A 24,989-nucleotide genomic window follows, 5' to 3' on the forward strand; every position below is an offset into this window, starting at 1 on the left:
AAAATCAATTTAAACTGTGAATCTGATTTTTTGTGAAAAATCTGAGATTTTTTTTTTTTTTTAGGCCTTTTCGCCCTAAAAGCCCTAACTCACTCTAAAGCCACATTTCCAGAAACTAGTTCCTGGAATTATGTGCGTTTCGACCGCAGGAACCAGGAACCAGGAACCAAAATGTAGTTCTGGGCTAGAAAAACCCTGGCCCCCAAAAACGGGTAGGTACTCTCTCGTTGTCTGCAGCATTTGTCATTTGGATAATCTCCCCGGGACTTTGGGCCTCGGTGGAAACGCAGACAACAGCAGAAACACCAGAACCATTTAGTTCTGGGTACTAAAAGGTTCAGAAACTAAAGGTTCCTGGAACTTTTGGTGGAAACATGGCTAGTCAACTCGGTGAGCTGTTCAACACCGCAGTTGTCAGGAAGGCCAGACAGATATCTGAGGATGTCACACATCCCTTAAACTCAGAGTTCGAACTGCTTCCATCCGGCCGAAGATTCAGAGTTCCCAGGATGAGCGAGGAAATGTTTAAGAAATCCTTTGATTGAAGTGACTTGACTTGACTTTATTCCACCGGCCATACAAGCTCTGAATATGTTACGATTGTTGACTGCACCTGGCAACCCCCTTAGAGGGCTGTTGTTGTTGTCTATGCCTGTTTTGCACAACATTTCAGTCAGTTTGTTTCTTGTTTCTATGTCTTTTGTGTGTAGCTGTGGAGTGCTCTAATTGTTTTATGCTTTATGCTAGAAGCCGAAGACAAATTTCCAGTACGGTGGACAATAAAGTCTTTCTATCTATCTATCTATCTATCTATCTATCTATCTATCTATCTATCTATCTATCTATCTATCTATCTATCTATCTATCTATTAGGGCTGGGACGATATGCTTTTCTCCCGATTCGATTCTTCTACGATTTTTTGGATGGCGATTCGATTTAAATTGCGATTCTACGATATTGCCGATTCTCTCTATGATTTTTAGTCTTTAGCATTTTTAACATTTATCTGCACACAAATACTGTAGGAGCCTATAAATTAACATACTCCATTATAAAGTGAACTTAAACCCTTTTCAAAACCTGGACTCTCTGGATGTAAAAAAGGCGAACAAATGCACATTGCACAAAATTTTTAAACCCCCCCCCCCCCCCCCCAAAAAAAAAAATTTCTCCCACCCCTACTACTGTATCTATCTAGAGATTACAAGTTTTCCCTAAAAATGGCGGACCGGTGTGGAGTTAAGAGTGGCGGCATCGAAGCTGTTTCTCCGTAGAGGAGGTGTGATGTGGTGGAGGGGGGGAGGGGGGGGGGGGGTCTTTAACCTGGCAGAGAGGATGATGACTCGAGCCTCCAGGTCTTTGGCCTCCAGCAGCAGCGCCGTCAGGTTGGTTTCGGGGCTGAACAGCAGCACCTTCTCCGCCTGAAGGACCGCGACCAGGACGGGACAGCAGAACAAAAACACCACACAACACATGATAGGACAAGCAACATTAGCAACATTAGCTCTTTTTTTTTTTCTTTTTCAACCCCCGACCTCGACCATGCTCCCTCTCACCCACACTACCACGGGAGGAGGAGGAGGAGGAGGAGGAGGGGGGCGGGGCCGCAAGATGGAGGAGACAAAAAGTGTTGAAGATCTGCTGAACTGAAATAAAACTGAAAGTCGAAGCTTGGAGGAGGTGGTGGTGGTGGTGGGGCAGGGGGGCGGGGGGGCAGAAAGTTGTGCGTGGTGGTGTGGCTCATGCAAACTGAGGCGCTTTCAAGACTCCAACCAACCAACCAACCAACCAATCAGGGACGTGCATGTTAGAGAGCGCTGATGCAACCGCAACTTAAAAAATAAGAGAGAGATTCGAGTGAAGAGGAGGAGGAGGAGGAGAGGAGAGGAGAGGAGAGGAGGAGGAGGAGGAGGAGGAGGAGGAGGAGGAGGAGGAGGAGGAGGAGAGCGGCGTTCCTCAGATTCTGCAGACAGAGCCAAGCCTCAGCCTGGCTGCATGCAACCCTTCACATGGAGAAGACTCAGGGTGGGGGAGGTGGGGGGAGGGAGGTGGGGGAGGAGGAAGAGGAAGAGGAAGGGCGTCTCTCCTGCAAAGTGTGAACCCATTCCCGTGTGCAGCAGGACTCATGAAAAATCAAAAGAAAGATGGTGGAGAAAAGACGTGCCACCAGGATAAGAGTCTATCTCTGGAGTTGGGTTGGATTCTGGGTGGGCGGGGCTAATAACCGGTTGCTTGGCTACTACCAGGGGGGGCGAGCGAGCTCAGAGATTGGTTGGGGGGCGGCGTGCATCATTTGACCATGCAAAGTTTCTACCTTGGGCGTTCTCCTGAAGTCATAGTTCTGTTGGTCGAGGTTTTCATAGTTCCTGTTTTTATTCTGATGGTTATGATGTCACAGAGAAAATATGACACAGACACAGAAGAAGATTATAGACAGTCAAGAGGAAGTGATGTCACAACATCCAACACATGATTCAGTCAGGAGGGGGGGGGGGGGGGGGGGGCAAACAACATGGCTGCTGTCTGTCCACCTGTCTGTCTGTCTGTCCACCCGTCTGTCTGTCCACCCGTCTGTCTGTCCACCTGTCTGTCCACCCGTCTGTCCACCTCAACAAATAAATAAATTACAGAGTCATCTTAGTATGTATGTAGTATGGAAGATTTTAAAACTAGGATCAAGGACTATTTGACTACTGAATGCACAAGTTCTCTCACCGAACGCAGCTGGTGATTATAATGTATTGATGTGATTAGGGCCACGGGCCATCGCACCGGGCACTGATCCCTACAGCTATGAAATAGCTGCACCGAAGCCTAAATTCCTACTTTTCTTTCTTCATCTTCCGGCCAGATTTCGGTTCGCTACTAGATCCCGATCAAAACTTGCGGTTTGATCGGGATCGGTGTGCTATTACTTTTCTCAACAGTGTACAACAGAATTTTTCGCGACGCAAAATTTTGCATTGAAGTCAATGGGACGGGCGGAAAAAAAAGAGCGAAAAAGACCAATCATTGGAGTTTAACAAACGTCTACTGCTCAGGCATACTTTCACCTAGAGACTTCATTTAAACTTTAAACAGTAGACACAAGTCTTGTGTATTGTCGTATTACTCCACGTTTTGATAGGTCATATAGTTTTTGATCAATCCCTGTTCAATGACCATGATCATTTTTGGAGAAATTATGAGATTATAATGGGTGTGTATTGGACGGAATGTTCGTGTCAGAGTGGGTGACATCATCGGTTAGAGTGAGAGAGATGCCAGAAAAACTCCAGATTTTTTCTCTTTCCACACTCGGCCCGGCCACAATTTACACTCTACACACATAATTTTTTCAGAATTTGTAATGCCCTGTACACACTGTGCGATTTTGGCCGTCGCAGACGAAAGACGGCGGATCGTAGGAGAATCGTGGCGAAATCTTTGGTCGTAGCTCTAAATCGGCCGTCTTACGTCGCACAGTGAGACAGGCTCTACGACGGCCGTTGTCAGCGTCTTGCGACCAAAGACGACCTGCGATTAAATTCTGACAGTGTCAGAAAACTGCTACGACCTACGTCTACTAATCAGCTGATGGACGTCTATCAGTAGCGCAGGTGACAGGGACGAGCACTGATTTTCGAGTAAATAGTCATTAAATTAAAAAACGAATCCTGTCATGTCTGGAGAGGTGTATATTCCTTTTTACTGTCGCAGAAAGAGGAGGAACATGGACAGACTCATACAGCCATCAGAAAAGTTGTGTGTGAAACTCATGGTGAAACTCTGTCAAAAAAAAAAAAAAAAAAAAACCCATGTGCGGACTATGATGAGAAGCGGTCGCCTACCGGAGAATAGAGGTGACTTCGTCCTCGTTTAGATGTGCTCTCATTACGTGACGGTACTGCTGTGATGTTCTCTACCAATACAGGCCGTGATTTCATTTTTAAATAACGGACAACTGGCGGTACTGCTCCACTGATGCCAGTGACTTGTGTCTGTGTGTGAAGAGGGAGAGAGGGGGGGAGGAGGGGAGGAGGGGGAGCGGGCGACCTGCGATTCAGTAGAACGATCATCGTACAGTCTGCACACGTCAAACTTGACGTCGTAGCAAAGATTGTAAATTCCACGTCGCATAGTGTGTCATGCAACAGTCTTATAAGACTGCTAAAATCGCACAGTGTGTAGAGGGCATAAGACAAACTTGTTATCTCTCTCATCATGTGCTCAAAATATCAGAGAGACAAGCCTCAAGCCTCTGAGTGTGGCCACGTCTGTCTCTGCTCCTCATTGACTCCAATACAAATATTTTCTGAGAGAAGCAGAACGGCCTGATGTTTTAAAACTGCCAGCGTCGCCAAAATATTTACTGTAGAAACACCAAATCGTACCAAATTTTTCAGGAAGTCCTTAGAGCAACGTTGATCTGTGTTTTGTTCTGATAGGAGTTACTGTTTTGTCACAGTAAGCCTAAATGTGAGACCGGTGCAGAGGCAGAAAATGGCTCTTTTTCTCCACGTTTCTGTCTGTCTCAGCCTGCGGGGGGCCCCTATCGCCGTGGTAACCTCTTTGATCCTCAGGCCAGAGCTCGTTAACTTCATAAACAATCCACCTGGCGCTCGTTTAAATGTTTATAAACACAGACACAGCTAAATCAGACTGACACAGGAAGCAGCTCATAGTCACACACACACACACACACACACACACACACACACACACACACACACACACACACACACACACACACACACACACACACACACACAGAGACTCTAGAACCAGCTTCATGTGATTACAGTTACCAGTGTTGGGTAGTAACGCGTTATTAGTAACGCCGTTACTTTTTTCAGTAACTAATAACGTAACGCGTTGTTTTCTTAAAATCAGTTACTCCGTTACGAAACGCTGCGTTACTCCGTTCCTTTTGGTGAGGTTTTACAGCGGCACACACTTCCCATAACATCTTAGCGATCAATAAAGTTTCATTGAATTGAAAGAAAGACAGAGCACTGACACAGAAAAACAAAGCGCTTGGTGGCCGCCCTCTAGCGTCCCACTGCAATCAAACACGCTCCATAAAGAGGACTGGACAGGTCAGAGAAGGGCATGACGGTGAGCTAAGGTAACTTTGCTAACGCAGCATCCGAGACCGAAGCTGTGTGTCAGTTCAGGCTGCAGGCACTGGGACACAGCTCGAGAGTCACAGCGAGACACACAAGCAGCCACTCCAGCGAGCAGCAGCGGTTGGAGCTGCCGTTCGAGTCCGACAGACGGACTCCTGAAACGGTAAACACAGCTGATCGCTCTGGGTAAACACAGCTGATCGATCGAAAAAAATTACCGCTGGAGTGAATTTAGTTCCGTCATGAAAACAGCTTCTTGAATGTAACTCGGTCAAGATTATCCTCAAGATTTTTTTTGCAGTTCTGTTAGGTCAAGCTGCTGCTGACATAATGCAGCATAAAAACACGTGTTTTTTAATCAGCATCAGCACAGAACTGAAATGACGGTTAGAGGGGAATTCAATCAACCTTTATTTAATGGGAGCATTGGGGGGAAAAAACGTTTTAAAGTAACGAAAAAGTTACTTTATCAGTAATTACTTAGATAAATTACTTAAATAGTACGCATTACTTTTTGGTTTAAGTAACTGAGTTACTAACTGAGTTACTTTTTTAATGAAGTAACTAGTAACTGTAACTAGTTACTATTTTTAAGTAACTAGCACAACACTGACAGTTACAGACACACACACACATCAAAACACACAGGTAACATACAAATGTTTGTTTTGTTAAAGTTGTCCAAATGTGTATTTGATGTGGATGTACTGTGCTGCTTTCTTGGCCAGGACCCCCTTGCAAAAGAGATTCTGAATCTCAATGGGATTATTCCTGGTTAAATAAAGGTTAAATAAAAATAAATAAAAAAATAAAAAAACACAGGAACACAAACTCTGTCCGCCAGTTTCGATTTTTGGCTCCCAAACGATTGTGAAAACAAGACTATCCAGATCGAACGATCACCGAGCGGCAACACGTCTCATCAACAGCATCAACGTTTCTACAACAGCAGTGTATAGGCTATAATATATATTTTGGCAGCTTTATCTGTGTTTAATTCTTCAGTGTTATTTATTGATGTTTTCTTTATCTTTTTTCCCTTGACTTCAATCAATCAATCAATCAATCAATAGAAACTTTATTGTCCCCGGAGGGAAATTTGCCTTGGACAATCAATGCCTCAAGCAGCTGCATATAAAAACACAAGACAACATAAGCGTACATTTAAATAACATCAACATTTTCCATTCACTCCTGGTAAATCTACAATAAATTAAAAAATAAATAAATATAAGAGTCTATAAGTGCAGAGTGTCTTGGAGACTTCTAAAAGATCCTAAAAAGCAATAGATAGATGGTCTCCAAAAGGAATAAGTCTATTTAAGATTAAAATTCAGATTTAGGTGGTGGTTTGTTTAAGAGATGGATGGATGTTGGGAGGAATGAGAGCTTATAGCGGTTGTTTTTTGTATCGGCTTGCTCTATATCGTCTCCCCGAGGGCAATAATTCATATTCTCGATGCAGAATATGTGAAGGATCATTTAAAATGTTATATGTACCAGTAACTCTTTTTAACTCAGTCTCACTCCTCTGCACAATAATCCCGATTGTACCCAGCTTGTCTGTGCACAAAATGGCGAAATAAACTTCTTGAATGTTGAATCTTGAATCATCCAGCAGCTACACACAGGTTCTGAGCTCCAGCTGCGTTTTATCTGCTTAGAAACATCAAAACAGTCGTCTATTTTTATCGTCCGTGTTAAAACGTTAAAGATCTTTAAAGCTCCACTTCCTGTGATGATGTTAAAGGGATAGTTCACCCAAAATTGAAATTTCTCGGGGGTCTCGGCGTAGCAGTGCATGTCCATATAACGGTTGCAAATGGATACTAACTGTCTTCGTAACAAAAAGACACACCAAAAAACATCCAAATACCTCCATGCTGCTCGTATGTAATGTCCCTCTTGTATTGAAGCCCCGACATGAGAAATTGTCCCGAAAAAAATTAAATAAGTCTATATTTCAAGCTTGTTTGTAGCGGAAGCTAGAAGCTTGGAGGTATTTGGATGTTTTTTGGTGTGTCTTTTTGTTAGGAAGACAGTTGGTATCCATTTGCAACCGTTATATGGACATGCACTGCTACGCCGAGACCCCCTGTAACTCAGAGAAGCCACGGAGGACTCTGAAACTTCTCCCAGCCCTTAGTCCACATGAGGGGGAGGAGATAATGAGTGAAATTTCAATTTTGGGTGAACTATCCCTTCCTCTGCTGTACTCAAACAGCCCCACCTGTCTTCCTGTCTGTCCTCCTCCTTGTCTTTCCACCTGTCTGTCTGTGATTGTCTATTATTTACAGCGAGCCATACATGGAGATGTCTGACTACACACCAGGTGTCCACTGCGTCTGCTGAGACAGACACACCTGTAGCCAGAGGTCCAGGACAGACAGGTGGACCAGGTGAGACTCAGAGTGAAGTTGAGAGTGAAGCTCCGCCTCCCTCATAAACCAGGTCAGGAAGCTTCCTGTGATGTTGAGGCGATGTGGCGCTGGAGCGTCCCATTAGTCCTCCACTCAATCCGCTCCAAATGTTAATCTCATTAAATTTACATCCAGAGTCTCTGAACACACACACACACACACACACACACACACACACACACACACACACACACACACACACACACACACACACACACACACACACACACACACACACACACGCTTCTTTTATAAAGCTTCTCATGGCTTTGTGCTGTGCCTCAGGATGAAGTCTGGGTTGTCTCGGTGTTAACACTGAGTCTCTGAGCTGAACCTGTGACTGTGAGTTCCTCTCCATGCTGCTCCTTCATCACTTCATCTCTTCATCTCTTCAACACTTCATCTCTTCATCACTTAATCTCTTCTTCAATTCATCTCTTCATCACTTCATCTCTTCTTCAATTCATCTCTTCATCACTTCATCACAGAGTGAAACAACCTCCAGCTTTTTCTCACTGCCTGTTGAATGGACATCATATGGTGCTAAAATACGACAGGGAGATACAAGCTACAAAGCAGCTACAAAGGAGCTACAAAGCTACAATGAAGCTACAAAGATGCTACAAAGAAACTAGAAAGAAGCTACAAAGGAGCTACACAGCTAGAATGAAGCTACAAAGCAGCTACATAGCTACAAAGAAACTACAAAGCTGCTACATAGCTACAAAGAAGCTACAATGCTACAAAGATGCTACAAAGAAACTACAAAGAAGCTACAAAGCTACAAAGATGCTACAAAGAAGCTACAAAGATGCTACAAAGAAGCTACAAAGATGTCACAAAGAAACTACAAAGAAGCTACAAAGATGCTACAAAGAAACTACAAAGATGCTACAAAGAAGCTAAATAGATGTCACAAAGAAACTACAAAGAAGCTACAAAGACGCTACAAAGAAACTACAAAGATGCTACAAAGAAGCTACAAAGATGCTACAAAGAAACTACAAAGAAGCTACAAAGAAACTACAAAGAAGCTACAAAGATGCTACAAAGAAACTACAAAGATGCTACAAAGAAGCTACAAAGATGCTACAAAGAAATTACAAAGATGCTACAAAGAAACTACACAGAAGCTACAAAGCTACAAAGAAACTACAAAGAAGCTACAAAGATGCCACAAAGAAACTACAAAGAAACTACAAAGAAGCTAGAAAGCTGTGCAGCTGGACTCTGGTAACTGAGCTAAACGACGCCCCGGATAACGTTACATTTTAACCTCCAAAGCCTCTGTTACACCACTAGTTCACTGTTAGCAACTGGGCACCTCCGTCACCATGGCAACATGTCAGCGTGTGAGGGTACGAGCTCCGACCTCCGTCACCATGGCAACGTGTTAGCATGAATCCAGGGCATCATAGCGTTTCCAATCACTACGACAGGAAGCAGAAGTAGCTGTTTAAAGGCTTTTATTGTGAAATGAGTCGAGTGTTGCATCTTCACAGAGCGACGAACACGATGCTGCTCTGATATTTATCACACACACACACACACACACACACACACACACACACACACACACACACACACACACACACACACACACACACACACACACTCAGCTCTGTTCACCTACTTTAACTAATGTGCTGTAATATTCATGAGCTGCTTCAAGCTTTAACTTGATCAGAGTCGCTTTTCTTCTTCTTCTTCTTCTTCTGTTTCTATTGCTGTGTCTCAAATCGCACACTTCTCTCAGTACACTGCTTTACAGTACACTGTAAAGCAGTGTACTGCACTCAAATTTCGACAGGTTAGTACCGTCTCAAATCAAACACTGCTGCTGCGCACTGACCGGAAATGACTCGACAGCTGCTTCTTCTATTTTTTAAATTCTGATTGCAACCATAGCAACCGGCCGTTGTAACCCTATCGCCGGCACTTGACAGAGCTTTCTGCCGATCAAAACGAGCTATTAAGTTGTGTTTTATTGTGTTAGTGTTGTTGTTGTGCTGTTATGAGTGTTTTTTAAAGACATTTACGCCGGTGTCAGCTCCGTCGCTGCTCAAAGCAACCGCTGCCGTTTGAAAAAGTAGTGACGTGTTTCCGCTACGTCACCAAGATGGCGGCCGTTAAGTGTGGAAAGTATGCATCGATCCACACTCAATTTTCTGGCCGTTTGAGTGCGCCAATGTAGGGCGCATAGCGCACTACATTTTCGCGCACTGCTCAGTGTGAACGCACTTATGCACTCAAAATATTAAGTGTAAGTGCACAAGTGCGCGATTTGGGACACACCATATGTTTGCACACTGGCAGCCATCTTGTTTTTCAGGTCACATGACGTCTCAGTGACACACATGAGCGTTCACCAGGACCGATGCTCAAAGGTCATCATGACCTTCACACACACACACACACACACACACACACACACACACACACACACACACACACACACACACACACACACACACACACGGTTGATGTTTTCTACAGGAAGTGACTGAGAGTCACCAAAATAAAAGTTTTTACTGAGCTGCCACTTCCTGTTGGAGACGGAGAGACAACACAGACCTGTCTGTCTGTCTGTCTGTCTGTCTACCTGTCTGTCTGTTAGAGGACAAGTGGACAGAGAGAGACAGGGGGAGAGAGAGAGAGACAGAGAGAGGTGGTTTGACAGCTGACATGTGTTTGCACGAGTCCGACTCTCCATCAGTGTCGAGGAGACAGGAAACTAGACGACAGAGGTGAAGAACTGAAGGATGGCATGGATGGAGAGACGAAGACAGAGAAAGACAGACGGACAGAGAGACGGAGAGAGAGAAAGACGGAGAACTCAAAGAATCTCAGCTTTAAACTAAAGGAGGAAGAACAAAAAGAGCAAATCAATAAAAAAAAAATCTGAAAAGCAAAATGAGAAGCTCCACACACACAGGAGAGATGATGGAGAGACGATGGAGAGATGATGGAGAGATGATGGAGAGATGATGGAGAGATGATGGAGAGATGATGCAGAGATGATGGAGAGATGATGGAGAGACGATGGAGAGATGATGGAGAGATGATGGAGAGACGATGGAGAGATGATAGAGAGACGATGGAGAGATGATGGAGAGATGATAGAGAGACGATGGAGAGATGATGGAGAGATGATGGAGAGATGATGGAGAGATGATAGAGAGACGATGGAGAGATGATGGAGAAATGATAGAGAGATTATGGAGCGATGATGGAGAGATGATAGAGAGATGATGGAGAGATGATGGAGAAATGATGGAGAGATGATAGAGAGACGATGGAGAGATGATGGAGAGATGATAGAGAGATTATGGAGAGATGATGGAGAGATGATGGAGAGATGATGGAGAGATGATAGAGAGATGATGGAGAGATGATGGAGAGATGATAGAGAGATGATGGAGAGATGATAGAGAGATGATGGAGAGATGATAGAGAGACGATGGAGAGATGATGGAGAGATGATAGAGAGATGATGGAGAGATGATGGAGAAATGATGGTGAGATGATGGAGAGATGATGGAGAGATGATAGAGAGATTATGGAGAGATGATGGAGAGATGATGGAGAGATGATGGAGAGATGATGGAGAGATGATAGAGAGACGATGGAGAGATGATGGAGAGATGATAGAGAGATGATGGAGAGATGATAGAGAGATGATGGAGAGATGAAGGAGAAATGATGGAGAGACGATGGAGAGATGATTCAGGTCTCTAACGTCCTTTGTTCAGCTCAGACTGTTTAAATAAAGTTGATTCAAACGTCAAAGACGAGCTGATGATGTCAGAGAAGAGGAACTGAGGTGGATGTGATGATGTCACACACACACTTCTGTATTAGAGCAACACACACAATGTTACATGAACACGCACACATGACATGCAGCACACTGTACGGACCGTGTGTGTGTGTGTGTGTGTGTGTGTGTGTATGTAAGTGTGTGTGTGTGTGTGTGTGTGTGTGTGTGCGTGCTGACCTTGGTCTCCCTCTCCTCCAGCAGCGTCTCCAGTCTCTTCTGCGCGGCGCGGCCCTCGTGGTCGTCGCTGACGATCAGGATGATGTGGTTCCACCTGAACTCCCTCATCAGGTCGAACCACACATGAGCCTGGTGCGAGTAGGGAGGCACGGTCCTCAGGAAGGACAGGTGGATGCTCTGTGGTGGTGGTGGTGGTGGGGGGGGGGGGGTAGAGGAGAGAGTTTACTGGTGATACAGATACAGCTGATAAACATGTTAAAGGAAGGACAGGTGGATGCTCTGTAGAGGAGAGAGTGTTTACTGGGACAGATAGGCTACAGCTGATAAACACGGTCCTCAGGAAGGACAGGTGGATGCTCTGTGGGGGGGGGGGGGGGGGGGGGGGGTAGAGGAGAGTGTTTACTGGTGATACAGCTGATAAACACGTTAAAGGAAGGACAGGTGGATGCTCTGTGGTGGTGGTGGTGGGGGGGGGGGGGGGGGGGGGGTAGAGGAGAGAGTTTACTGCCCAAAATATAGATCAACGATGTTCACCGCATTGTGGATGCCCACTCCCCTGCTCCCAAAAGCAAACGAGAGAATGGCTTTCGTCTTTATATATCGAGTTACGTGCACTAGTTAGTAGAAGTTGTTGTTGTTAGCCGACCAGCTAACATTAGCGATGTGCTATTAAATTAATATTAAGATTTGCGTTTGTTTTGTATTAAAGTTTGTTGTTGTACTGACTGTGTTCACTATGAGGGGTGTACTGCGAAGCCAGTTTGGTGAGTTAGCGAGGTGTTGAGTCTAAAGCTTTCAGGCTCTCCTGTACTACGAAGGTGGCTCTCTTTTAACCCAGCTAGATCACCATGGTAACTTATGCTTAGCTCATATCCTGTGGTCAGAGGGCGGGGCTAGTGTTGTCTCAGCAGGGGGCGGGGCTTGTGATGTCTCAGCAGGGGGCGGGGCTAGTGCTGTCTCAGAAGGGGGCGGGGCTAGTGCTGTCTCAGCAGGGGGCGGGGCTAGTGTTGTCTCAGCAGGGGGTGGGGCTAGTGTTGTCTCAGCAGGGGGTGGGGCTAGTGTTAGCTCAGCAGGGGGCGGGGCTAGTGATGTCTCAGCAGGGGGCGGGGCTAGTGTTGTCTCTGCAGGGGGTGGGGCTAGTGTTGTCTCAACAGGGGGCGGGGCTAGTGATGTCTCAGATGGGGTGGGGCTAGTGTTGGCTCAGGGGGCGGGGCTAGTGATGTCTCAACAGGGGGCGTGGCTAGTGATGTCTCAGAAGGGGCGGGGCTATTGCTGTCTCAACAGGGGGCGGGGCTAGTGCTGTCTCAACAGGGGGCGGGGCGAGTGCTGTCTCAGATGGGGTGGGGCTAGTGTTAGCTCAGCAGGGGGCGGGGCTAGTGTTAGCTCAGCAGGGGGCGGGGCTAGTGTTAGCTCAGCAGGGGGCGGGGCTAGTAATGTCTCAGCAGGGGGTGGGGCTAGTGTTAGCTCAGCAGGGGGCGGGGCTTGTGCTGTCTCAACAGGGGGCGGGGCTAGTGCTGTCTCAGAAGGGGGCGGGGCTTGTGTTGTCTCAGCAGGGGGCGGGGCTTGTGCTGTCTCAGCAGGGGGCGGGGCTTGTGCTGTCTCAGCAGGGGGCGGGGCTAGTGCTGTCTCAGAAGGGGTGGGGCTTGTGGAGCGGGGCTAGTGATGTCTCAGAAGGGGGCGGGGCTAGTGTTAGCTCAGAAGGGGGCGGGGCTAGTGATGTCTCCGAAGGGGCGGGGCTAGTGCTGTCTAAAGGGGGCGGGGCTAGTGCTGTATCAGAAGGGGGCGGGGCTAGTGCTGTCTAAAGGGGGCGGGGCTTGTGTTGGTTCAGCTGCAGCACTGACCTTGTCGGAGTAGATGGACATGCGCGTCGTCAGGCCGACCACGGGGATCCTGTAGAAGCCGGCGGTGTAGGAGACCGGCGTCGGGGTCAGGTGGTCGTTGGACTGAGGAGGGTGACTGACCAGGATGGCGTACACCTGGGGAGGGGGGAGAAAGAGTTCAAACAGGAAACCAGCCTGTGTGTGTGTGTGTTGTTGTCTCTATAATCCCTCCATCTCTCCTCTGGGACGACGGAGAGATTAAATAGAGAGAGAGAAACATTAAATTAACCCTCGGATGATCCTTCAATTTACACCACTTCCATGACCCCTGGACAAAATGTAGACATTAGTTACTCCCAAAATATCTGTGATACATAAACAGTAAGGCTGGTCTTGACTAAACATGAAAACCACTTTTGACATGGGTTTCAAACATTTTTAACCCCTTCCTGGCCAGTTGTTTTAGCTGCAAAAACACATGATTTCTATGGGGCTCTATGGGGCTTTATGGCTGGTGACAGTATTTTACTGATAAAAAAGAGATATCCAAAATCCTCCTCTGTAAAAACTTCTGACTATAATATGTCAACAAAATAAAACAAGAAATTTGAAAGGGGCTTCATCCATTGTTCAGATTTCGGTTCTGGAAATTAGCGCATATTTAATTAGATATTGCCTCATTTACATATTTAAACATAAAATTTGACAAAACCTGTAATACAAAAAATATTGGTCTTAATGTGAGTGATAAACTTGGGAAGTTTCATGGTGATGTCTGTTAGTTAACATTTTTACTTTAGAATACATTAAAAACCCATAGGCGGAAGTGGAGATTTTTGTCCACTTGAAGGGTCATGGATGTTGTTAAAATGCATTACGGGTCCAAAAAATAGACTTTCATTCTGAAATTTGGTACATCCAGAGTTTACCCAGAGATACACCTCCTCGCCAAACACCAGCCCCCAGTGACCTTTCATTTGACCGTTAGTCCAGTAATTTTAAGCCAAAGGGGTCAACGTTGAACAAATTGCAACAGAATCAAACTCAACTGGTTTTGTATCCTCAACATGTCCTGAATGAGGGAAAAAAAAGCCCAGAAGAATCCCATTAGGGGAAAGTTTCGAAAAAAGACCCAAATATAGCCTATTCATATGCCTATTACTTATTTTTCTCATGTAAATAGGGTAAAAAATGTTAACCTTTAGATATCTCCATGAAAATTAGCCTACTAAGTTAATTACTTACATTAAAGCAGAAGTGAGTGATCCGGTCGTTTTCGCTAATGCTGCGTTCCAGGCAGGCTTTTGAAATCGTAAATTACAGCTTCAAGTCACAACTTACGACTTTGTAGCGTTCCAGGCAACCCACTCGTGTTTTTCCGACCTGTTTTACCGGTGAAAGTCACTATAACGGCCACTCGTAACTTCCGACCGGTGAACTCGTACCAGATCGAACTGGTACCACTTCACGGTCGGAAAAATACGAGTTTCCTTGAACGCACCATAACAGTCCTCGTCGCTACGTCACCACATTCACGGCGTTCCTTGGCTGCACACACAGCCCTGCATGCCGTTCTCTCTCCTCATTGGATAAAAACTGTAGGATACGATAAATGTTTTCTCTTCGGCTCAGAGCAGAGCAGAGGGACTGACAGACCCGTGTTTCAGTCCAAACACTCTATGTAAGTGATTGCTGTCGGAAGATATAACTATTTAAGACTTATATTAACACAAATATATCACTCACTTCTGCTTTAAGACAAACAAAAAAATGTATTACAAGTTCTTTTGAAATTCTTTGTTAACATGAGAAAATTTGCATAACTTTGCATAAATCCCACCGTTTTGACGGCACATATAAAGGTGCTGTGGTGGTACCAGCATGAAAATTGGAATGAGTTGACTCCATCGGTCAACCGACAAGTTGACCACTTTAAATTTCAAGATGACTGCTATTTTTCAAGAATCTGTCGCTGTGGGAAGCACTCGTTTTACATGGTAGCCTAGCGCCCTCGCTCATTAAAGCTACAGTTGGTAAGCTGACGAAAGTGAAAGTAAACTCCGTGACTTGGTCTGAAATTTCAAGACAATACACAGGTCCCTCTGGAGTCAACTCATTACGATTTTCAAGCTGGTACCACCACAGCACCTTTATATATACATGTGCCATTAAAATGGTGGAATTTATGCAAATTTATGCAAATTTGCTCATGTTAACAAAGAATTAAAAAAAACTTGTAATACATTTTTTGTTTGTCTTAATGTAAGTAATCAACTCAGTAATTTTCATGGAGAAATCTAAAGGTTAAAATTTTTACCCTATTCATGTGAGAAAAATAATGAATAGGCGTAAGAATGGGCTATATTTGGGTATTTTTCTAAACTTTCCCCTAATGGAATTCCTTGGGGCTTTTTTTCCCTCATTCAGGACATGTTGAGGATATAATACAATACCAGTGGAGTTTGCTTCTGTTGCAATTGGTTCAACCTTTTTTCATAAAATGACTGGACTACGTGGGGAGTTGGGGAAGTGTGAGAGGTGGACAAAAATGTCTCATGTTGACCTAATTGATTTTCATTTCTTCACCTTCCTGGTTGGAGATGAGACACACACAGTCCCTCACCTGGTTGGAGATGAGGTCCTCGCACACGGACAGGGCCATCTGGATGGCGTTGGGCTTGTGAGTGACAGAGATGGCGTTCATCTTGAACTTGTCCCTCCCGTACAGAGCGTTGGCCTGGCTCACCGCCTCCTTGAACACCTGCTCGTAGCGCTTGTGGCTCAGCACGGCGCCGATGTTGACCAGCCGAGGCTCGCAGCCGCCGCGCGCCACGGAGCAGCACTGCAGCACGGCCAGCAGCAGCACGCCGCTGGGACGCACTGACGGGACGGGAGGGACGGGAGGGACCGTTAGAGACCACTGCTACCAGGGAGGAGGATGATGATGATGATGATGATGATGATGATGATGATGATGATGATGATGAAGTCTGGACTGGACCAGACTGAGGACCGGTTCACTCCTAAAGCATAGCTGCAGTTTGGTCTGGTTTTCGTTCACAAAGGCCGAATTCAAACGGTCCAAAAACTGTAAACAAAAGCCACGTGGCCACAAACGCCGACAACGACCTCACAATGACATCATCAAGCATCTTCGTCTTCTTTTCATTAGGGCTGGGACGATATGCTTTTCTCCTGATTCGATTCTTCTACGATTTTTTGGATGGCGATTCGATTTAAATTGCGATTCTACGATATTGCCGATTCTCTCGATTTTTAGTCGCATTTTTAACATTTATCTGCACACAAACACTGTAGGAGCCTATAAATTAACATACTCCATTATAAAGTGAACTTAAACCCTTTTCAAAGCCTGTACTCTCTGTATGTAAAAGAGGCTAACAAATGCACATTGCACAATATTTAAAAAAAAAAAAAAAAAAAAAAATATCGATTTTTGACAAAAAAAATAGATTTAAAAATCGTCAAAAAAGATATTGCGATATCTATGTGAATCGATTTTTTCTCCCACCCCTACTTTTCATGTTGTTGCCGATCTAGACTAGTACCATAAAATTCAGTGTATAAGTCGCACTTTTTTTCCTTTTCTTTTCATCTAAAGAGTTGTGTGCGGCTTATACACCGGTGCACCTATAGACCGAGGTAAATGTCAACCCCGTTTAAAACTGGTATAACAGCGTTCTCAGTGATCAGACTGCAGTCACATAGAGCTGGAACACCTGAAAGTAGCTATGGCAACCAGGACGGAGTGTGATCCGATGGGTCAAACCACCTCCCGGAGCAGTCGGGGTCGATGACGCATTGTGACCTCATTGAACACAGGTGTAACACACAGGTGTAAGTGGTAATGCGTCCTGTATCCGCATACGACCACGCGGGCAGAACGGCGTTTCCTGTTACGGTAATTAACGAGACTCATTTGGGCCATAGTCTCCGACAGAAAATAATATTATTGTTATGGGTTTTTTAAACAGTGTTTCACCGTCTCTCATCTCTGTCAGTCAGCCCCTCCTCCTCCTGCTGGACTCGGTCTCTCTCTCGCACACGCGCTCGCAGGCACACACACACACACACACATGCGTATGGAACAATAACAAACGCTATAGAGGGATTATCTGTTTACCAACAAATCAGGATGCGTGCGCAACCTGACTGCAGAAAGAACCGGTTGTCATGGTTACCTCTATGGATCTAGTGTAGTCAAAGCGGTGTTAGCTAGCGATGTTGTCAGCCTACTACAACAGTTTATCACCTACTGATGTAGTGTGTGTTTTATACATAGACGGTTTTATAGTTTTATAACGGCAGGGGGGAAAAAAAACGTCAGGACGGAGGATCGAGTTTGTACCGCGGCAACGGCAACTCAGCCACGGGACAAACCACGGACACTTACAGCACGGCGTCGGTCATCGGTAAAAACAACACTGTCACTGTGCATCCCTGACGTTACCTACAGTTATTTAACAAACAATCATGTTCAGGAAAATACTCACGATTACAGAACTCAGTGTCTGTGAGGACTGAGCTGCTGCCTGGTCAGAGAGGGAAGAGGACGGACCTGTCTAAAGTCTGGAACAACTGCATAACGTAACTGTAACGTTACGTGCATGACTGAGTATGTACCGGTAATTTAAAACAATGTAGTTTAACGTTAATTAATGTCAGCTTGCTTTCCAGTATGTGACCTCGTCTTCAGTCACTGTCGTAGTAAACATTTCACAACTCATTCGCTGCAGTTCTCCAGCTGTGCCTGTGAGCATTTAGCTTTATCACCATTCAAACCAACGTATCTAACACGTTATATTGCTCGAAATTAATCGCCAATGTACTATTTTCTCTCTCGTTTGCCTTGAAAGGGGTGCGAGTTGACGCTATTCTGTAAATTATGCGCGTTTTGTTATTTTTATCAAAACAATTAGTGCAACTTCCAGCACAAAAAGACCTGATCACGGCTCTTGCTGCTCTCTTTCTGCAGGCGACATGCGCAGTAGAACGTCAGTGACGTAGGCTGGTAATCCCTCTATATCGCGCTAAATGTACAGTGTTCAAATTACCCCGCGCTCTCTTTTCTTTTTAGATTTAAAATAACAAGAAACAGCTACACCGCAGCACAGAAACTTGTATAATGTTTTTATTACCAAATAGCAATAGAAAACCTTGTTTTCCCAGTTCGAGGCCCTCAAAAATAGACTGCGGCTTATATACCAGTGCGACTTATATTCCTAATTTTACGGTATATCAGCAGACTTTACTGCACTTTATTACAGGCATCTTGCAATAGAATCCAGCAGTACAGTGCACAATTGAGCATCTGTACAGACTAGGCACGGGCATCTCCAGTAATTTTCTAACTTAACCTGGTCTTACTCGAGTAACCGATTAATAGAAATAGAATGACTCATAAATGCTCTCTGTCCGTCAGACAAAACATCAGGTGGTTAATAAGAGCAGAGATTGAATTCTTCAGTCATTAGCAGTGCTTAGTTATTAGTCCACACTAGATTTCGTCTCAGGAAATAACTGGGAAGGTTTCAGGTTGTTTGTATTTCCTAACAGACTTGATGAGACATGAAATGTTAATGTTTATCTGTATTTGTTTTATCTCTGCTATTTAAAAATGTCTTTACTACTATATATTTAAATACTGTTAACATTACTGGCTCTGGTTATTTTCTGGTTTAGTTTTGCTTCTGTGTTTGTTTTTTCTCTGCTATTTAAAAATGTATTTACTACAACACTGTATATTTAAACACTGGTAACCTTATTGGTTCTGTTTTTTTCTTCTTTTTTTTTTTTATCTGGTTCAGTTTAGTTTAGTTTGTTCGTTTGCTTGTCTGTTTGTTAGTTTTTCATGTTGTAAGAATGCTGGGTAGCTTCATTTGGTATGTAGGACAGGCATTACTGTAATATAAGCATTATGCTTCTGCCTGTGGCCTTTTCACTCACTATTTTGTCGATAATGTTTGTGTCGATAATGTTTGTGTCTATTGTGTGATGTGACTGAATAAAGAATTTCATCATCAAAATCAAGACCTGTCGTCTCCGTCCTGACGGCGTACGGAGAGGGAACCACCACAGATTCTGGTCAAAGGTTTAAAGTTCGAGGCTCGATCCAAAAATGCTTTTACACAGCAGAATCCATGTTTAACCACAATTTTAACACTCTGAAAAACCTGAAACCACGGTGTGATGATGTAGTTTGATCCGACGCTGGACTGTAACTCTAACTGGACATTGTTTTGATCCTCGGTTAACTGGGTAATAATTCATAACCGATTATCAGATTACCTCACCGTGCACATACCTAATATGGGCATTTTGCAATAGAATTTCTACATCTTGCTAATTGATCCTATGTGGTCCATAACTCATAGTTTGTGTTGTTGTGCTTGTTCTCTCCTTCTCTTATTGGTAAAGCTTTGTAATTATTTGCCATATGACTATATAGTTTCATTCATATTTACGTTATAAATGTACGTTAATATGTAGTATACTGTCCCATTTCTTATATAAATAAATTAATTCTAATTCAAAATTCAATGTGCCGTGCATATGAACAGCTGGTGAGACTCCGACCATTTACGAAGTAGTAGGCTACTGCCCGTCCAAAACAGAAGTCACACACTCTTATATTTGGTTATAGACCGTCTGTAGCTTTGATTACAACATTCACTTTGGCATCGTTTCAACAAGCTTCTGCAATGTCACAACAATGATGGTTCTCCACTCTCCTTCCTGCCTTTAATAACGTTTTACGCTTCATTTCATTCATTCACTCAAGGAGATGCATGAACTCTGTGAAGAAGAGCTGCTGTTATGATGAACCAACTATTTTATTTTTGCATGTTTGTTATTATGAACTTATCATTGTCCATTGGTCTCGCTGTACGGCAAAATACTGTAAAACAACTTGTGGTGTTGTCATTACTGCCTGTCGTCTTATCAAACTAAATGCATGTGTTACTGTAATACATTATATATTTATTTTGTTCACATGCTCGGTGTGTTACAGTCTGCTGATATACGGTCTAGATCGCCACCAACATGAAAATAAGACAACGATGCTCCATGAAGCCAGGAAGTCGCTTTACTGGTCTAAACTGTCTGACCAATCACTGGACGGTGTTAGGCCACATGACTTCTGTTTACAGTGTTGGATGGATGGATGGATGGATGGATGGATGGATGGATGGATGGATGGATGGATGGATGGATGGATGGATGGATGGATGGATAGATAGATAGATAGATAGATAGATAGATAGATAGATAGATAGATAGATAGATTTTGTTTGTGAACACAACCAGAAATGAGCCACTTAGCTATAATTCCACATATTTACATGTCAATGTCCATCAACATGTAGCTGCTGTTCACATTAAAAAAATAAAAATGAAATAAATGTGAATGTGAACTGATCCTGGTTCAGATCAGAGGACGGAGCTCTAGATGTGAACTGGTCCAGAGGTCAGAGAGAGAGAAGAGGAGGAGGAGGAAGATGAAGACGAAGATGATGAAGGTGAAGATGAAGATGAAGATGAAAACCTTGATCTTGTACAGAAAATCATTGAGACTCACTGGTTCTGGTCCTGGTCGTTGTTGTTGTTGTTGTTGTGGTCGCAGCAGGTTTTCAAATTAAAAGCCTCTCTCTCTCTCTCTCTCTCTCTCTCTCTCTCTCTCTCTCTCTCTCTCTCTCTCTCTCTCTCTCTCTCTCTCTCTCCGGTAGATTCCTGCAGGTCGCGCGCCGCCTCGGTCTCCTGTTGATTTCAGTCTGTGATTTATTGATTTATTCTGCTCACGCGCCGCCGCCGCCGCCAGTCCGACACCTCCGGTCTGGTCCCGGTTCGATCCCGGTTCGACGTGGACCAGGGTCACACACACACACACACACACACACACACACTGGTGTCTGTTTGTTTGTTGTGTTGTGTTGTTGTGTGTCCCCGGGGGTCGCGCGGCAGCAGCTGGTCCCGGTCCCGGTCCCGGTGACTCTGGTCCGGTCCTGTTGCTCCGCGTCACGCGCCTCAACCAGCTGTTGGACCAGGTCACGCGCCACTGTATTTCCCGCTCGTGGTCCGGTTCGGTCCGGTTGTGTCCTCGAGGCTCCGGCTCCTCGCGGCTCCAGATGACCTGATGCTCGCGAGCCCCGCGGTCTGTCCTTGGATGCTGACGCGCGCTCCCGCTGGCTCCCCGCGCGTTCACGCACTAAGAGGGGAGGAGGAGGAGGAAGAGGAGGGGGCGCGCGGCGACAAGAGCGCGGGCACGAGCGTCATCATCACCCCCCCCCCCCCCCCCCGATGCTGCGCGCGGTCACAGATCACAGGCTGCTGGTGCGCGAGCTCCTCCTTCAGTCCGCCGTGCACGAGACCAGACCGTTTGATTCCTCGTGACACCTGTTAATTATTAATTAATTCATCACGTTTAATTATCACCCTGATGACGTCACACTCATCACGTTAACCCGGTGAAGAGCAGCACGTGCACACGCGCCACACGCACGTCCATATATATGATCACGTGACCTTGAGCTCGTGGAGGATTATTATTCATTAAGGACATGTTGTTACCATGTCAACAGATGGGACAGAGTGTGTGTCCATCTGTGATGCCACCGTGTGTGTGTGTGAGTGTGTGTGAGTGTGTGAGTGTGTGTGTGTGTGTGTGTGTGAGTGTGTGTGTGTGTGTGTGTGTTCGTGTGTGTGTGTGTGTGTGTGTTATTCTTCACATTCTTCTGTGATTCTTTCTGTTTTTCACGTCACATCCATCAGTCTTCTTCTGCTGCTGCTGCTGCTGCTGCTTCTAGCGTGTAAAGTTACCACGGCAACGGAGGAGGAGGATAAAGCTCTGGGTCCTTATTAATGGTTGCCACGGAAACAAGCATCTCCTCCCAGTCCTCAGCAGCAGATATGTAATTATCACACACACACAGTTGAATTCATGTGTGTGACATCATCACGTCTGTGTCTTACAGGTGACCGACCTGGTGCCGTCCGCACGCCGGTCGTCATGGTAACTAACCAGCAGCAGGTAGCCTATAGAAGCTGGCTGACAACAGAAACAAACTAACACTGTTTCCTTGTTGTGATGATTCCTTTACTATAATAAGCGGTGGAGCAGAGCAGTCCGTTTATTAAAACACAGTCATTAGATTTTCTTTTGATGAGTGGGAATTAAAAAGCAAAAAAAACATTGGTTTATTCTATTTTAAAGGGATAGTATCATTATTTTAAAGTGGGGTTGTATGATCTACAAATAGCCCCTAAGTACTTTAATTGCAGTAGAAGACTCTCTGCACTCCTCCCGTTAGCAACGCCAGCCCATAATAGCCTTGCCCAGAGATTCCCCCCCCTGTCCCAAAAATCCTCTGTGCCGACGGCTCTGAACTAGAGTTTGTCTCCAGTTACAAATACCTTGGCCTCTGGTTGGATTCATCACTCTCCTTCACCACCCACATCAAACACCTTCAGTCTAAAGTCAAAGCTCGTCTGAGCTTCCTTTATCGTAATAAGACCTCCTTCACCCGTGCAGCCAAACATACACTCGTCAAAATGACCATCCTGCCCATCTTCGATTACGGTGACTCCATATACAGAATTGCACCTCACTCCACTCTCAGCAAACTGGACCCACTCCACCACTCCGCCATCCGTTTTGCCACTGGGGCTCCATTCACCACTCACCACTGCGACCTCTATAACCTGGTAGACTGGACTTCCCCTCACACCAGACGGCTGCATCACTGGTTTCTGCTCATCTACAAAACCATTCTTGGCATCACACCTCTCTACCTCTCTTCCCTTCTGCACCTCTCTCACCCTGCCCGCAATCTAAGGTCCAGTGCATTCATCAACCTCTCCTCCCCAAAGTCCGCACCGTCTTTGGACGCAGTGCCTTCCGGTTCGCTGCAGCCTTTGACTGGAACACCCTACAAAACACCCTTAAACTCTCTGTCCTCACGTCTCTCTCTGTTTTCAAACAAAATTTACTACAAATCACAGTTGACTCCTGCACTTGCTAACAGGCTTCTTGTCATGCCCCATTGATTAATTGCACTGTATTGTATTGTATTTTATTGATTATATCGTATGTACTGTATTATATAGAATTTTTCTGTGTAATTTATTAACCTTGTTTCACTTTTAGCACTCCCCTCCCCCTTCCCCTTCAGGCTGCACTTGAAAATAAGAATTTTGTTCTTAATTTGCTTGCCTGGTTAAATAAAGGTTAAATAAATAAATAAAATTGTGAACAGACCCAAAGAAACGGCCTATTTTCGCGGCCTAAAAGAGGTTTTACCTGAAAAAAATACACAGTTCCATTGTTCACTATAATATAATTTTTTCCAGCCCTTCAAAGTGCAGGAAAAACACTGTTTTTATTTGGACCTAACCAACTCACGTATCCCTCCGCCCAGGGTTAGCGCCGCCGATCAGCAGTTGGTTAGGTCCAAATAAAAACTGTGTTTTTCCTGCACTTTGAGGGGCTGGAAAAAATTATATTATAGCGAACAATGGAACTGTGTATTTTTTTTCAGGTAAAACCTCTTTTAGGCCGTGAAAATAGGCCGTTTCTTTGGGTCTGTTCACAACACTGTATGTTGTAAATCTCTGGGCAGGGCTATTATGGGCTGGCGTTGCTAACGGGAGGAGTGCAGAGAGTCTTCTACTGCAATTAAAGTACTTAGGGGCTATTTGGAGATCATACAACCCCACTTTAAAAATGCTACTATCCCTTTAATTTAATTTAATTTTGAAATACAAAAAATACAATTGAAACACAAAGCGTTCTTGTTTTTGAGTGTCAAAAAACAATTAACTAAATTTGAAAAAGTTTGAAAGGGGAGTTTAACCCTTTCATGTTCTATTTCACATAACAAAAAATAAAATCAGTTTTTTCCTCCATATTTTGAGGGGGGGGGTGTTGTCGCTATCCCGAGCGCCGGGTAGCCATGGTAACTCCGGTTTGCCCCCCCCAACACTGGTGGGTGACCATCAGGACAACGACTAAAGCTGCGTTCACACCGGACCTTTTGTTTTTAGAACAAGCAACGAGTTTACATGTTACACCCCGTCCTGACAGACAGCGACGCGAGCGAGCGAGGAAAAGTGATTAGAATACGTAGCTACTTTTCAATCAGCCTGTCCTGACGCCGCGAGCGCCGTCGCTCCGTCCAGCGATGTCGCTCAACCCTGAAATTATTGCTCGCTCTGTCTCTATGTGGACGACATTTCACGGCGGCGGTGTCCCGCCCCTCAACACTTCTTATTGGTTGATAAGTCCACGCTACTTTCTGTTGACGAGCTAGTTATCAGAGAGAGGAGAATATGAGAGGAATAAAATTTAAAAAACACTCAAAGATGTGAAAAACGGCAACCAGGAAATGCCAGGAATCTCAAAATAGCGCCGCAAGTTTGTTTACGTCCCTCGATAATTTGATTGGTTTGGATTCTAAACCAATAGAATATACTTGCGACAAAATCGTCACGCTGCAGTATATATATGGCTGCATATCAGGACACCCTCGCGCGAGTTTTCGTTGCCGTTTCGCTTGCTCGCTGCATGTCAGGACGAGGTGTTAAGTGAATGCAAACGAGCGATTGAGCGTTTAATCGCCCAGGTGA

General features: G+C 44.9%; 1 protein-coding gene across 1 annotated transcript in view; it reads right to left on the minus strand.

Annotated features, from left to right (window-relative positions):
- Positions 1-22,376, minus strand: part of grin1b (glutamate receptor, ionotropic, N-methyl D-aspartate 1b) — a gene marked incomplete at its 5' end in the record, with an annotated part of 70,806 nt that extends 48,430 nt beyond the window's left edge. The window contains 6 exons of the mRNA XM_083979799.1: positions 1,325-1,422; positions 2,316-2,378; positions 11,527-11,703; positions 13,368-13,502; positions 15,970-16,226; positions 22,349-22,376. Coding sequence (XP_083835925.1) covers positions 1,325-1,422; positions 2,316-2,378; positions 11,527-11,703; positions 13,368-13,502; positions 15,970-16,226; positions 22,349-22,376 — 758 coding nt within the window. The remainder of the gene's footprint in view (positions 1-1,324; positions 1,423-2,315; positions 2,379-11,526; positions 11,704-13,367; positions 13,503-15,969; positions 16,227-22,348) is intronic.
- Between the last annotated feature and the right edge of the window lie 2,613 nt (positions 22,377-24,989).

This window comes from Trachurus trachurus (assembly GCF_905171665.1).
Source record: "Trachurus trachurus genome assembly, chromosome: 9".
Taxonomy (NCBI): domain Eukaryota; kingdom Metazoa; phylum Chordata; class Actinopteri; order Carangiformes; family Carangidae; genus Trachurus; species Trachurus trachurus.